The 15,136-nt window shown below is 45.9% G+C and overlaps 1 protein-coding gene across 1 annotated transcript; it reads right to left on the bottom strand.

The window, feature by feature from the left end:
- Positions 1–1,756: 1,756 nt before the first annotated feature.
- SPATC1L (spermatogenesis and centriole associated 1 like) lies at positions 1,757–13,288 on the bottom strand. The gene is made up of 5 exons (XM_033171968.1): positions 12,830–13,288; positions 10,693–10,992; positions 7,668–8,000; positions 4,966–5,117; positions 1,757–2,180 (listed from the first exon to the last, which is right to left on the bottom strand). The coding sequence occupies exons 1-5, from the start codon at positions 13,023–13,025 to the stop codon at positions 1,854–1,856; spliced, it is 1,308 nt and encodes a 435-aa protein (XP_033027859.1). The 5' UTR covers positions 13,026–13,288; the 3' UTR covers positions 1,757–1,853.
- Positions 13,289–15,136: the final 1,848 nt, after the last annotated feature.

Here is a 15,136-nt window from a genome sequence, read left to right as displayed (position 1 = left end):
CTTGTGGTTTTGCTGTTCCATCCAGAAGCAATTGGAAGACTGTTAGAGAATATGCCCTTTCTCACAGTGAGTTCTAGAATTTCTGTAGGAAAGTAGACTTTGCTTACCTTGGGAATGCCATCCATCACCACAGAATGTTTTGGCAGGAAGTGGTTTAAAGGAACAAGCAGAATTGCAAGGAGCATACAAAGCCAAAGAACTCTTCATTGTAACGATAAACAGCTGAAACTGCAATTATCATAGAATCATAGAACTGTCGAGTTGGAAGGGACCTCAAGTGTAATCTAGTCCCTGCAATGCAGGAATCTCAGCTAAAGCATCCATGGCAGATGCGTCAGCAGACCAAAGCAGGCCAGAGCAGGACTGGCAACTCTGTACCTGGAGGCAAATCCATGCAATTTGCTCCAGGGACCTATGGATCACCTCCAAATTTTAGGCCAGACTTTGTTCAAGCAGCAACCTTAATGCTTCTTTGTGATTTTCCGGCTTAACAAGAACTATGACAGATCTTCACCATTTTTTACTATAATCATTCATTAGGATCATGGCAAATGTCCACATACCCAGACAGCATGTAACTGAAAATGGGGGAGGTGCCCTTTAGAACAACATGTACAGTTTTTGCTCCTGATCCCCTTGCAATGACCACATGGAGCTAGAATTCAGACAAGGGAAGGCTCTTTAGTCAGATATAGGAGACAAATAGATAAAGGTAAAGGGACCTCTGACCATTAGATCCAGTTGCGGACGACTCTGGGGTCGTGCGCTCATCTCGCTCTATAGGCTGAGGGAGCCGGCGTTTATCCACAGACAACTTCCGCTTCATGTGGCCAGCATGACTAAGCCGCTTCTGGCGAATCAGAGCAGCGCACGGAAGAAGAAGAAGAAGAGTTTGGATTTGATATCCCGCTTTTCACTACCCGAAGGAGTCTCAAAGTGGCTAACATTCTCCTTTCCCTTCCTCCCCCACAACAAACACTCTGTGAGGTGAGTGGGGCTGAGAGACTTCAGAGAAGTGTGACTAGCCCAAGGTCACCCAGCAGCTGCATGTGGAGGAGTGGAGACGCGAACCCGGTTCCCCAGATTACGAGTCTGCCGCTCTTAACCACTACACCACACTGGCTCATCACGGAAATGCTATTTACCTTCCCGCCGGAGCAGTACCTATTTATTTACTTGCACTTTGACATGCTTTTGAACTGCTAGGTGGGCAGGAGCTGGGACCGAGCAACGGGAGCTCACCCCGTCATGGGGATTCGAACCGCCAACCTTCTGATCAGCAAGCCCTAGGCTTAGTGGTTTAGACGACAGTGCCACCTGTGTCCCTAGGAGATAAATAGTCATAAGCAAAATCTTAGCGTGTGAGCTCCAGAGAACAGATGCCTTTCAGAAGCTCATTCAGGCTGTCACAGGGGCTGCATCTCAAACAGAATGTGAGGAAAAAATAGAGCTGGCAGGCATGTCTTTGCTTATTTAACAAACAGTGCAGCACTTAAATTTGGCATTTGTGAACTGAGTGCTAACAACTACATTTATTTTCTTATATAGTTTATTTTTTACTAAACTTTATTACGCGCCATCTAGCCCAAATGTGGCTCTCATAGAAGATATGAACAAGAAGTCAGATATAAAGTACAGTGTCGATAAAAAAACAAGAGAGTAACAGTTAACCGAAAGCAAATGAACAAACCTTTCCACGAGCAGCAACTCAGTCAGCAGGAGCCTGATACAAAAAGCACCCACAAGACTCCATGCACACTTTCAGCAGATATCCTTTTATTACATATATGCTATGCTTGTTTGTGTGTTCTTTCCTTAGAGATTTGAGGGCAAGAGCTGCAGCAGGTGCGCTACTACCAGGCAAACAGAGCCTTGTTGTCTTCCTTAGAAAGTTCACACAAACAGTTCAAGAGCAGCAAGGTATCTCCAAGGAACTTGGATGGGACAATGTCAATCACCATCTTCCTGAGGTCCGCGGGGCTGTTGTGCAAGGGGTTGGAGCTGAGGTCTGGCCTTTGCTTCAGGATGCCGTACGTGTTGATGAGGAATTCACTGAACACCGGGTGGACGTCCACGTGGTAGCCCATCTTCTCCAGGCGAGCAGTCAGGTCCAGGTAGCGCTGGGTCATGGCTCGGTACTTCTTCTCGTCCACAGAGCCATCTAGGGATTTCATGGAGACCTAGGTATTTTCATTAGATATACACACACATATACACATACATATACGTTTTAAAAAGCTATTGCTAGCACTTTATGGAAGGGCTAAAGATCCTAATTTTAATTTAGCATCAATAGGAGCAGAGGAGAAAAAGGGCAAAGTTAAATCAGAAGCTTTATTGCATTGTTTTGTGAGGGAAGACATTTTAGACATTTGTAACAAGTTTCTGCTAACTATGAAGCTCAGTGCAATTTGGGCAAGGTCTGAATATTTGAAGGGGGGAGGAAGGGGGAACAGGGTAAAGTAATGGATGCAGAAATGGAATTTATTAACAAAACAGGAAGCAAGAAGGTCTGTGCTTCAAAAGTTCAGCTGCTAAAATCAAGGAACCTACAAGTGCTTAATTAGATGTTGGATTGTGGCCATGATACACAAGCATTTTACCAGTGCAAACACATCATTGGATTATATCATTATCTTGGGTCCCACCAAAAAAGACCAAAGTGGGCATGGATTTGTGGACATATTAACAGCAACTGTGTATTTCGGGAAACAGAGTTCTCTCGGTGAGAAATTGTCTCCAGAATCTGACAATGAGCTCTGCCCATTGAATGATTTCCCAACCCACACAAAATATTCAGAATTTTTCTGGGAATAGTAAATTAGCTGAGGAAATTTAAACTGAAAGTGTCCACCAAAGCAGCAGCTCAAAGAAAAACAATTTATTTAAAATATTGCACTGGTGTTGTTTACACCTTGGACAACATTGTGCTATCCAAATTTCAGCTAATGCATCACAGTTTGAGTTAGGAGCAATAATTCTACTGAAATCTGATGACTTCTAGCAACCACAGCAGAACATCCCAAGCAATAACTGCTGCAAAAACAAAATGAACACACCAAGTAAGTAAAAAGTCACTGTGGGAATATCAATTGCCTATGAATGATTTCAGTATATTTATGGTTAAGTAGAAACAGACCAGAATTCCCTCTGAGACTCTTCAAATAGCTTTTAAAAAGATACAGAGAGATGCAGGGGAACATAGACTTAATTACTGCCAGCTTTTAGGAGACAAGAGAGCAAATCAAAGATAAACAATATAAGGAAATGATATTGTTGGGCAGACGTTTGCTATGCAAAAACTAAACAAGTCATGGTTTAATGATATTATGGCTGCTTCCAGACTGGTGTTTATTATGGAATGGTTGCTTTGCTGTGTGCAAGTTTTTTTTTTTTTTTTTGCAGGATTCACACAATGCCATTGATGTCAAAATACTCGCCTGTATCCCCCCCTTTAATTAGGATTTGCTGTTCCCAGATAAAGTTAAAAAAAAAAGTCTACGGCCCATTTGCAATACATCAGTGACCCATTTGCAGGATTAAGCCCCCATCTGGAATCCCCCTATCACTGTGCCAGAGCAAAGCCTCCGATACCAAAGGCTCATCCACCCTTTCTGTTTGCCCCTCCCCAGGAAAGCCAGCTCTTTGCGAGCATCAATGTACAGGAAACCCAACTGACATTTGCCCCGATTCAGTGGTAAAGAGCAGGTTTTCCTTGGGGGAAAGCAGTGGGACAAGTGTAGACAAGCAACCATTGTGGCACATTCCTTGGAGGTCATTGCCTGGGCAGCCTCTTGGCTAATAGGGGGCTGGTGGTCTCCTGTCCACCTTGTTCCTAACAAGGCAGATCTTCACTTTGGGACACCATTTTGTGGTTTGCCTCAGGTGCCAAAATGTTTTGGGCCAGCCCTGCCCAAAAGGATGGTGGGATATCTAGCGATATTAATAAATTTGGAGGCACCTTATGGGCCAATTGTGGGAATGTTCAGGGATGCAGGAGAGGATATATTGTTTATTATATCCTATTCCAACTTGTGTTAACAAGTTCAACAATATCAGCAGAGTTTACATTCCCCTTTTAAACACACACAGCGGATGCGTTGCTCAGGTTCGCTAAAATCTCTATAATAATACTGTCCTGGTATTTTCCCCTCATTCCCCCTTAAAGATAAGACACAACACAGTCTTCTATAAAAATATAAAAAGTTTACTTACAGACATCTGTTCACAATTGGATCCCAGAAGGCAGACTTAGCTTAGCAAAAGTAATATACTTGGAGACTATTCCATATGGGAGATAGTTCCTTCTCCTCTCTTGGCTGGAAGCCAAGAGAGCATCTTGGGCTAAGAAGATGTTGCTTCCTTGAAGACTGAAGTCAAAAGAGAGAGATGGCGTCTGGCCCTTTTGCTTTTTGTTACCTCCAGTCACATGTAGAGGAAGTCTGTCCCAGCACAGGAGAAGCAGGAAGTTCCGACTGACTGGACCAGACATCCCTTTCTATGTCCACTCTAGGGATGTTGTACTTGACTGCTCCCGTGTTTCACATCCCACACCAATAAGTTCCCTCTCATTCTCATATGCATTCCAGTTAAAACAATTTAAATATGGCTCTTATCTGTACTTAGCAGAAACTAAGGAGGAACTTAGCTGAATTTAGCAGAAATGTAAATCTTTTCCAGACTTATGAACAAATCTGCTCTGTCATTTTCAGCTGCATTAGAGTTAACTGGAGGTACTAAGGTACCCTGATAATACAGGGTATGGTTGCTTCTTCAACAGGATGTGATACTATGGCATTGTTAACAACTGGGTATGGAAAGTTCTGTGTAAATGAGTGATACCAATAGATAGACGTCTTTAGGAAGTTGTTTTATGGCCAAGCAGGCTTTGCACTAAATCTCTGAGACCTAAGTGACTAATGTTTTGACAAAAAGACAAATTTACCTCAAAGTACTGGGACTCACCTGTTTGATTTTCTCAGGAATATTGGACACTGTGAACCCGTAGAGCCTTGTGATACCAGGAAACACATGCGCAAGAATGCGCCTGTCTAACTGGAAGGCAATCTCTCCCACGATGCGCCCGTTCCTCTTGCTGTTCTGAGTAATCTCTATATCTGCAAGGAAGTGAAAGAAAGAGGCTACTTCGTAGATATACTTGGCCTTATCTATCAGAGGCCAGAGCTTATATTGAAAACAGGCATGTCTGAAATGTATACATCTCCTTGGTGGTTGAGATGCCAATCACACTTTCATCCATCTATATTCTGTTGGTGAACTTGCTATCTGAGGGCTCATCCAGACTTCCTTTTGCACCAGGCTTTCTAGAAAAGGGTCCATGCTTCCCACATCAAGGTCTCAGCAGTTTTTTGTTTTGTTTTGTTTTTGGACCTGCCACTTTCCCTGGGGAAACCCGCTGTTTGCTGCTGAATCAGAACAAAGGCGGCAAACAGATTGAGGTAGAATCCTGACAAGACAGAAGCACTGTTCTTGGGGGACAGGAGGCGGGCAGGTGTAAAGGACTCCCTGGTCCTGAATGGGGCTAGTGCCCCTGAAGGAGCAGGTGCACGGCCTGGGAGTCATTTTGAACTCGCAGCTGTCCATGGAGGTGCAGGTCAATTCTATGTCCAGCGCAGCTTTCTACCAGCTCCATCTGGTACGCAGGATGAGACCCTCCCTTCCCACAGACTGTCTCACCAGAGTGGTGCATGCTCTGGTTATCTCCCGCTTGGAGTACTGCAATGTGCTCTCTGTGGGGCTACCTTTGAAGGTGACTCAGAAACTGCAACTAATCCAGAATGCGGCAGCTAGACCGGTGACTGGGAGTGGTCACCAAGACCACATAACACCGGTCTTGAAAGACCAACATTGACCCCCAGTACATTTCCGGGCACAATTCAAAGTGTTGATGCTGACCGTTAAAGCCCTAAACAGCCCAGTATACCTGAAGGAGCGTTTCCACCTCCATCGTTCTGCCCGGACACTGAGGTCCAGCGCCGAGGGTCTTCTGCCAGTTCCCTCATTGTGAGAAGTGAGGTTACAGGGAACCAGACAGAGGGCCTTCTCGGTAGTGGTGCCTGCCCTGTGGAACGCCCTCCCACCAGATGTTAAAGGAAAAAACAACTACCAGACTTTTAGGAGACATCTGAAGGCAGCCCTGTTTAGGAAAGCTTTTAATATCTGAAGGACTACTGTATTTTAATATTTGGTTGGAAGCTGCCCAGAGTGGCTGGGGAAACCCAACCACATGGGTGGGGTATGCATAAACAAACAAACAAACAAACAAACAAACAAACAAACAAATAATTCTATGAGAAACACCATTGTCCTTTGCTCTGATTCAGCAGCAAACAGCAAGCTTTCCCAGGGAGAGCAGCAGGTTTAAAAAAACTCCAGCTCAGACCTGGAAAGTACAGACCTGTTTCTAGAAAGTGCAGTGTAGATGTCTGGATGAGCCCTGGGTGAGGATTATTTTGTAGCCAAAACACACAAGAGGGTCAGGAGAACCACAAGGTTTGCAGAAGTCTATCAATTACATACAGTACAAAAGTCTATGTATAATAAAATGAGGAATCCCAAAGCAGCTCTAAGTAGACATACAAGGCTGACTGAAACCCCAGAAAACCAAGATGGAGGTGTGAAAATGAACATCTTGAAAATTCAACTCATGTTGCAACACCTCTATAAAATCTTTTAAAATTACACTACTCTTGGGACAGCTTTTTAGAAGGGTTATTTCATAGTGTGGTATCATTTTTTATTTAAAAGCAATATTTTATGTTTACAAAAGTCCTACTGACGCACTGGTGCCTGTCGGGCACTGAATGTGTGAAGGGGCTTGTGGGAGCAGGCAGGGGTGTCCCCGCCCTGTGGAGGTTTCCAGGCAGGTTGACCACCCTCCCTGGCCAGTCGCGGGGTGGGGTGGGGTGGGGTGGGGGTGCTTCTATGTGCATAGTGATTCCTCCAGGAGAACAGAAAGCTGCCTTTTCATTTTGCTTTGCTTTGCTTTTGTAAAAAGCAGCATTGGGAGCTTATGATTTTGGGGGTCATTTCAGCCTCGCACTATTTTTGTTTGGGAATCAATCATATACTGGCAAATTCAAGTTGCACAATTATAGTTGATTGGGAGGCCTGCACACCCCACCCCGGCAAACAAAATTGTACTTTTTTGCAACAAAGGAAAAGCAACTAGTTAAAAGTGTACGGTAGTACTTTGACATGTCATCTATCCTACCCACAAGCAAATCAGAATTAACGCTAATTAAACAGGCAATGTTGCCTAATACTTCTGCAAACAATCAGGGTGTATGCTTAACGAACAGGCTATCTGGAAAGGCCCTGAGTGATCACTCTATTGAGATTGAGAGCCTGGGGTGCTCCACATGGGGTTGGACTTCAATGACAGTTGACCCCAGCTAGCAGAGCCCATGCTCAGGGAGTTGTAATCCAACAACATCTGGAGGGCCACAAGTTCCTCACCTCTGGACTACTGAGAAGGCCCTGAACCTGGTACCCACCCACCAAATTTCAGTCACCAGGAGCGCACAGAGCAGCAGTTCAGTACCTCAGAAAGGAGAGCATAAGGAAGTAGGAAGGGGAAAGGGGTACACTGGGGGGGGGGGTACACCAGTCTTTTACACCAGCCCCATGCCATGTCTCAGTATTACCATTCAAGTAGAACGTATGGGACTTCCTCAACTTGTCTGTGTCTGGTGCATCGGAAAACCAGACTCTCTTCTTCCTGGGCATCTCTTGAGATTCAAGCTGTGCTTTGTCTGTGCTTGAGTCCTGGGCACTGCCCAAAAGGTGATAGGACTGCCTTTCAGAAATCCCCAAGGAAGAACTTCCTTTGCGTATTTTGAGGTCATCTGAAAACGTGCTCTGAGCTTCCTCCTTGCTCGTCAAGCGTGTAGGGTTTGGGGAAGCTAATTCTTCTGTCCATGATGGTGAATGACTCGCCGCGTCTTTTGAACTGAGGAGTCTTGCAGCCTTGTAGTGAGCTGCTACAACAAAGCACATTTAGCAAAAGGCTGATTCAAAACTCAAAGAAACATCAAGACAAAATCCTGGTGCACGAGAGTTTCCCATACTCTTCCCTCAGGGCTGGTGCGTCCATTAAGGCAAACTAGTCGCTGAAGTGAGGCTGGCCGTGCTGTGCAGTGCAAGGATCAGACCCGTCTCTCTCTCTCTCTCATTGGGCTTAGTGGCGCAATGCACCAGGGTGCCGGCCTCTAGGGGGCGCCCCAGCGAGTGGGGGGAGCTGCGTGGCTTTGCCGGCAGCCTCCCCTTTCCCTGCACACCGCCAGCTGCGCCCGCCAACCATATGGCTGGCGGGCGCGCAGCTTCCAGGTCCGGGCCATCTTCGTGGCACCCTGCGCCCGCCCATTAGGGGCGCTGGCCACGGGCCCCCAAGCAGCAGGGCTTAGGAGTCACGGGCGGGGGGGTAAGGGGCGCCAAAGGTCACTCCCAATATGGTGCCGGGACCTTGCGAGAAGGCGCATGCGTGGGAAATGGCGCCAGAAAGGTTCCTCTCAGCATGGCTGGGTGAATGAGCGCGAAGCTGCCGGGCGCGGGCTGGCTCTCTATTGATGAGGAGGAGTTTTCTCCTGGGAAGCTGCGGGGTGAGAGAGAGAGAGAGATGGCGAGATGAAGTGGGGCGAACGCTAGCAGCAGGCGGAGGCAAGGAGAACCGGGCGGGGTGCTTTCCACGCATCCACAGAGGAGGGCTGGCTGGCTGGCTGGCTATCGCGGGAGACGGGGGGGGGGGCAGACGGCCAGTCGCCTTTCCCGTGTGACGAGGACCCAGCACTGTTCCTCCCCTGCCTTTATTTTCTAAAGCTGACTGATTTTCACTGATCGCAGACTGAGAAAGAAAAGCCTTTCTCTGCAGCTTGGGATGCAAACCAGAGCTCCTCCAGCCTGCTTCCCCGACGCCCGCTCTGCGCTGTGCTGAGGGAGGGAGGGAGGACTGGAATGGAGGGGGGGGGTTGCCACGGAGTAATAACGAAAAGCTCCAGGTGGAGAAAGACTGAGGTTGAGGAAGAGAGTGAGAATGCCGTGTGTGTGTGTGTGTGTGAGAGAGAGAGAGAGAGAGAGAGGGGGGGGGAGAATCACGGAGCAATGAAGGAAGCTATTCAGAAGGGGGGGGGAGAGGGAGAGAAGCTGGCTTCTCAGATGTGTGCAAATACTGTAGTTACTTGTCCATCTAGTGACTATTTGGATCTTTCATGGTGATATGATATCCAAAAATAACTACTGTATCTGTTAAATGAAGATCAATTTATTTATTTCATAAACTTAAATGACTTGGGGGGGGGGGTAGATCACTGACATTTTGATACATTGGAGGTGTTTGTTGTAAAGTAAATGCTCCATCTCCTCCAGTCTTTGTGTGTGTGTGGTGGGGTGGGGTGTGACTCTGGTCTGATGAGATTGAAGAGCTGACACTGAAATTTGGGGAAATTTGGACATTTCTCTCCAACCCTGCCATTTCTGGCATCCATTTATGAAGTGTGTCAGATAACTTTTCCTCTCTGGTCTGCTGTCCCTTAAGGCAAGGGTGTGCAGAAAGGTAGATCAGGATCTATGGGCAGATCTCTGCCTGATTTGCAGTAGATCTGGGAGGATTTCTTACTCCCTGTTGTTTTAACAATAACAGCAAGAAAACGATGGCAACTCTCATGTTCCTAAATTATACTGAACAATAACATCTGTGTTTGAAATATGATTGGCTGGGGGGGGGGCAGAAGGTCATCTCGCCTAGGGCGCAAAAAACCCTAGCACCAGCCCTGTCTTCCCTGTCCAACACACTTTGATGGCCCCTTCCAACCCCAGTACAATGTGGCTTCCCTCCCGCTTTGCCTCCCTTGCTTTCACTGACTGACAGCACTATGAGCTGCGTCATGTGCCACAAGCCCATGTGGCCCCTTCCCCTCCCTTCTTCAGACAAACTGACAATGGATTTCTGTTAACAACCTAATCAGGAAGGCAACACAATTTATGTAGTTTTGTACACCACTACAAACCATGAGGGAGCGGGTGGCGCTGTAGTCTAAACCACAGAGCCTAGGGCTTGCTGATTGGAAGGCTGGCGGTTTGAATCGCCATGACGGGGTGAGCTCCCATTGCTCAGTCCAAGCTCCTGCCAATCTAGCAGTTTGAAAGCATGTCAAAGTGCAAGTAGAGAAATAGGTACCGCTCCAGCGGGAAGATAAATGGCGTTTCCGTGCGCTGCTCTGGTTTTGCCAGAAGCGGCTTAGTCATGCTGGCCACATGACCCAGAAAAACTGTCTGCGGACAAACGCTGGCCCCCTCAGCCAGTAAAGAGAGATGAGCGCCGCAACCCCAGAGTCGTTTGCAACTAGACTTAACTGTCAGGGGTCCTTTACCTTTTTACAAACCATGCCAATAGCTGTGACATTCAGAAATGTCCACTTCTGCAGCTAGCGATGCAGGGAGGCACAGGGCTAACACCAGTGTGTGGTGGCAGCGGGGAGGAAAGCATCTCACGTGAAGCTGGCTATCATTTAAATAGGCCCAGAGATAGGACTTTATCACATGCAAAAACTGCTACTAATAAATGCTATGTCTGATCTCATGGGCTGAAATTGGAACCTGTTTAAATTATCCAAAAAATAAACAGCCACACCCTCTTCCCTTCTCCAGAGTGGACACCCAGTGACCATTTCTCACCCATGCTTAGTGCCAAGGGTGCCTGAGCCTTATCGCCTCCAGGGTAAGGGCCGTCCATCAGCCAAGCTTTCTTGAGTCCCATCAGTTCTGTGGGTTCCTCCAGCTGTTTTCCTCCAATGGTGGAGCACGACATGCTTGATAAATGTCCAGGTTTCTTTTCTCCACTTCTAGGCTGAAAAGGGGGAGGCTCATTTTGGAGCTGCTTCAGCGGTGACTGGGCACTGGGGTTGGGCAGAACAGTGGGCTCCTTGGAGATGACGTGTGAGCAGTAACCAAAATCTTCTCTTCCAATATACTGAGCTACAACAACAACAACACATACAGTTTTGTTAACTACAGCAAGGAATGGAGTTTGTGTATTTGTAGTTGACTGACATCCGTGTCAGAGTCTCTGTTCCATAGAAGAAAATTAACTTGAGATTAAAGTTCCAGAGGTGCTGTACACCCTTAGAGAGACATGTTATGCAATTCAAAAATGCAGCTTGGAAGGTACCCAAATATTTGTCCTATGTGTCTGAGGATGAGATGTTATTTATAGAACAGGCAAACCACTCCTCTTGAGAGAATATGGAAGAGGAATGTCACAATTGCTGCCAAATATATGGCAACAGCCCAATATGCAGGCTTATTGTAAAGACAGGGAGATAGATTGGCTCCTCTGCACCAAGGAGGATCTTATCTGAATTTCATTAAAGCAGCCTTTATTATTGCTGAATTTTTACTTCCCCAGAAGAGGCAATTGAGGGATTTTTCTGCCTCAGGCATCAAAACAACTTGAGCAACCTTGGCTGTGACGCACCTTGATGGTGAGGAGGGGGTGGCTGGAGAGGGGGATTTGCTACAGCGCCATATGCAGCAAAATGTCTTGGACTATCCTCTCTCTACCCCCTCAAATACACAGACACCACACCTACCCTTACCTTTAAACAGTACTGACTCAGCAGAAGCAATTCTCAGCACTGATTCTGTCTTTTCTGGGGCCTCTTTCTTCCCCATCTCTTGAACTAAGTTGCACCTTTTTGCTATAGCAGCAGCAACAGCAGCAGGGGAGAATGATGAATGCCAGGACAGGTGTGTGTGTGCGAGAGAGAGGGGAGGGAGACCCGAGAGGCATAGCAGACATAACATCCTGTCCTGCACCACTTGAGGTACGTGTAGATTCTTCTGACTTGCAACCAGTCCACTCTTCCCCCCACTCCAACTTCATGTGTTTAAGTCCTTCCTCAAATCTCAAATTTCTATCCATTTTTAAGGTGACTAACAGCAAAGAGTTTTGCTCCAGCTTGTGTTTTTAAAAAACAAAACCCAATTTTATACTGAGTGAATTGCATGTTAAGACACAAACCTGGAAACTCTTAATTTTCCAAAAAATTACCTAGTTTTATTGTTATCATTGCATTTTATGTGCAAAACTCTTTGCTGTTAGCCACCTTAAAAACGGATAGAGGTGCGATTGAATATTTAAGTACCTAAACAAATAGAGCCAGCCAGACAGTGGCCATCATGTGGCCAGGAACTGTTGCAAAGACTAGAATTTGCTCCACTTTCATGATTTCAGGAAAGGACCTTGTCTTCTCCCCAAGACAGAGACCAGTCTACTTTTGCCTATGTAACTAAAGCTACAAATGGCGCTGATGGATGTATATGCTTTATTTCTAATGGATTATTTAATATTGCTTTATTTGATATAAATTGTTTATTTTAAACTTAGGTTTTTATTATGACTTTTTGTATTGAATGAGATTGCTATGATGGGTTTGCTCTTTGCTGTCCATTTTGTTGTTTCTTCAGCTTGTGTATAGTAACATAGAAAGGCGGTATACAAATTAAAAGTAAAATGAAATGAAATTTCATACAAATGAAATTAATGGACTTGCTAAGCCTACAGTTTCACCCAGTTCTGCTCAAAAGCTGAATCAGGAAGGTGCTGAGGAGAGTCATCTCTCCTTGGGATCACGTGGTCGTCCAGCGGCCAATGCAGGTTTCTATTACAAACGCCTCGTCCTCTAATGAGCATTTTACGCAGATGGGCTGAGCTGCACATATAAATTCAAATGCACACATAGGCAGGAATATGCTTATCACTTGCTTATTTCTAAAATGTTTTGTAAGTAAATTTGTAGGGCTTGCTCCTTACCTCCTTTTACCAACAAACCAGCATCAGTATATGCAGGAGAAATTGGAGACGTTAAGAACTGGACTTGGCTGCCGTTGTCACACTGCTGACCCAACATAGCACGGAGTTCATAGTTTTCCCTGAGCAGCCTAATCTGATTTTTCAGGTGCGCATTTTCGTCTTGAATCCTTTTCATCCACTCTCTCTCCTCGGTCATCCTCTTCTTCCTCCTTGGTGAGGAAGGATTAATTGGTAAGGAACAGCCTTGGCTGGACAGGTCACTTGTCCCAGTGCTTTGAAAGGCTCACAGGAAGCTCAACAGGTTTAGAATGTTTCTACGGCATTATGATGTCGCCACTTCTTAACAGTACGCCCTGTTGCTCCACTGAAATCATTTATTTTGGCTAGGCCTGTGGGCTGTCAAATTAGATCACAGCCATACCACATTTGAAGCACATGGCTTCTCACAAAGAATCCTGGGAACTGTAGTTTGCCCTGCGCAGAGCTAACAACTCCCAACATCCTTAAAAACTACAGTTCCCAGGATTCTTTGGGGGAAGCCATTCATTTTAAATGTATGGTATAGATGTGACCAAAATTACCTACTGGATGGAATAGCCATCCTAAGCATCCACCTCCAGTTGCTTATGAGCACCAGGTCAGAAGATGGGCTTACTTAGAACACGGCCATTGTTCCTTGGCAACAACACATAGGGGGGCCTCTTCAGCATGCTACCCCCTGGAGGGACCTCCCTGAGGTAATTTGTGATACGGAGGTGGCAATTAGCTTTAAATGTTTCCTTAAAGCATGCAGGCTTACTCGTTTTCCTGGATTCTGGCTCCTAATTTTTATTTGTGTAGTTTTGTTTTTTCAAATGCTATTGGTGAATTGTTATTGTTTTTATGTAAGCCACTTAAGGTATTATTATTATTATTATTATTATTATTATTATTATTATTATTATTATTATGTTGTTGTTGTTGTTGTTGTTGTTGTTGTTGTTGTTGCTATATTAAGCAGTATTATTTTTTTAAAGTAAACTTATCAGTAAAATGGTACTGGGAAACCTCTGAAGATTTTCACTTATGTGTGTTGGGTGCTCTACAACTTTATTAAATTCCAGCACTAATATGAGGCTGCTTTTTGAATGCTTTCCTTTTCTCTCTTCCCCCGTTGCATCTTCAGGTGCTTTCTGCCTCCCTGCTGCTTCCACCGCCAGTTGAGATGAGCCAAGAGCTGCGCAAGGTCTGCTGGTCAGAGGGGTTGAAGGAGCAGCTGCTCCTAGCCCTGATGGCTGCATGGCTCACTTCTGGTCACAAAAGGCAAGGGGCACACACTTGAGCCATGCAGGCACACCATCGCTCTGTCATGCATCCATCTCACAACTCAGTTTCTTCTTACCATCGTGCCTTTGAATGCTCCTGCCAGTTTTTCAGTTAATGGTAAATGTAGCTACAGATACAAGCTGCCTGGGTAGGAAATGGTTTTCACATGAACCCTCTGCCAGATGACAAACTTCTTGTGCATCTTATTCAGCACATGGGCCTGGTTCCTACATGCAGCAGCCCCACTGCAGTAACTTCTGGGACATGGAGAAGGCCACGTTTCAATGATGGGGAGCCTCCAATGTCACAAACCTCTATATTGCAATCTAGACTCTGGGAATTCCTGAGCAGAGAGATGCCAGAGGTCTAATGCACAATTCACTCCCAGTTTAGTCTTCCCCATTTCCCCAGTAAGCCCAATTGTTCTGAACAGGCTAGCTCTTTTTCAATAGAAGTTTAAGCACATTCAGAAGGCAGACCCATCCTCTAAATAATTTCTGACTGTCTCCAGCAGCAGAGCTGGCAAATGGGCTGGTGCTGACCAGTGCCTCTCCATCATTAGCCTGCTGCAAAAGCACTTTGAGGGCAAAATTCATTGGATCCATGCCAAACCCAACATCACAGTCCAGGCTCATTAGGAGTCCCAGGAGCACTGTTAAGATTCCATGGGCCAGTTTCCGTTGTTGCAGCCTGGTGACAGACAGGACCCTTGTGGTGCTGAGGCCAATTGCATACATATGCTCTTGCTCCCTGCCCATCAAGGCTGACAAACACTAGTAAGACTGACTGACTGACTGACTGACTGGATGGGTCCAGGAGCAGCTGGTGCCTTATTGTGAGAGTGAGTTAAGTTCTCTGCCTTCAAAGAGGTGGCGATAAACCTCTCTTGAAGAGACTGTCCCTGGATCCAGAAGTTTAGTCCCGCCTCTTATCATTTACTTTTTGGGCAAGGTGATGCGGGGGGGCAGCAGCTGCAGTGTTCTTGGAGGAAGATTATCAGGT

The sequence above is a fragment of the Lacerta agilis genome, chromosome 1 (assembly GCF_009819535.1).
Source record: "Lacerta agilis isolate rLacAgi1 chromosome 1, rLacAgi1.pri, whole genome shotgun sequence".
Classification (NCBI taxonomy): domain Eukaryota; kingdom Metazoa; phylum Chordata; class Lepidosauria; order Squamata; family Lacertidae; genus Lacerta; species Lacerta agilis.
The sequence above is the reverse complement of the archived record's forward strand: the minus strand, read 5'-3'. Positions and strand labels throughout refer to the sequence as shown.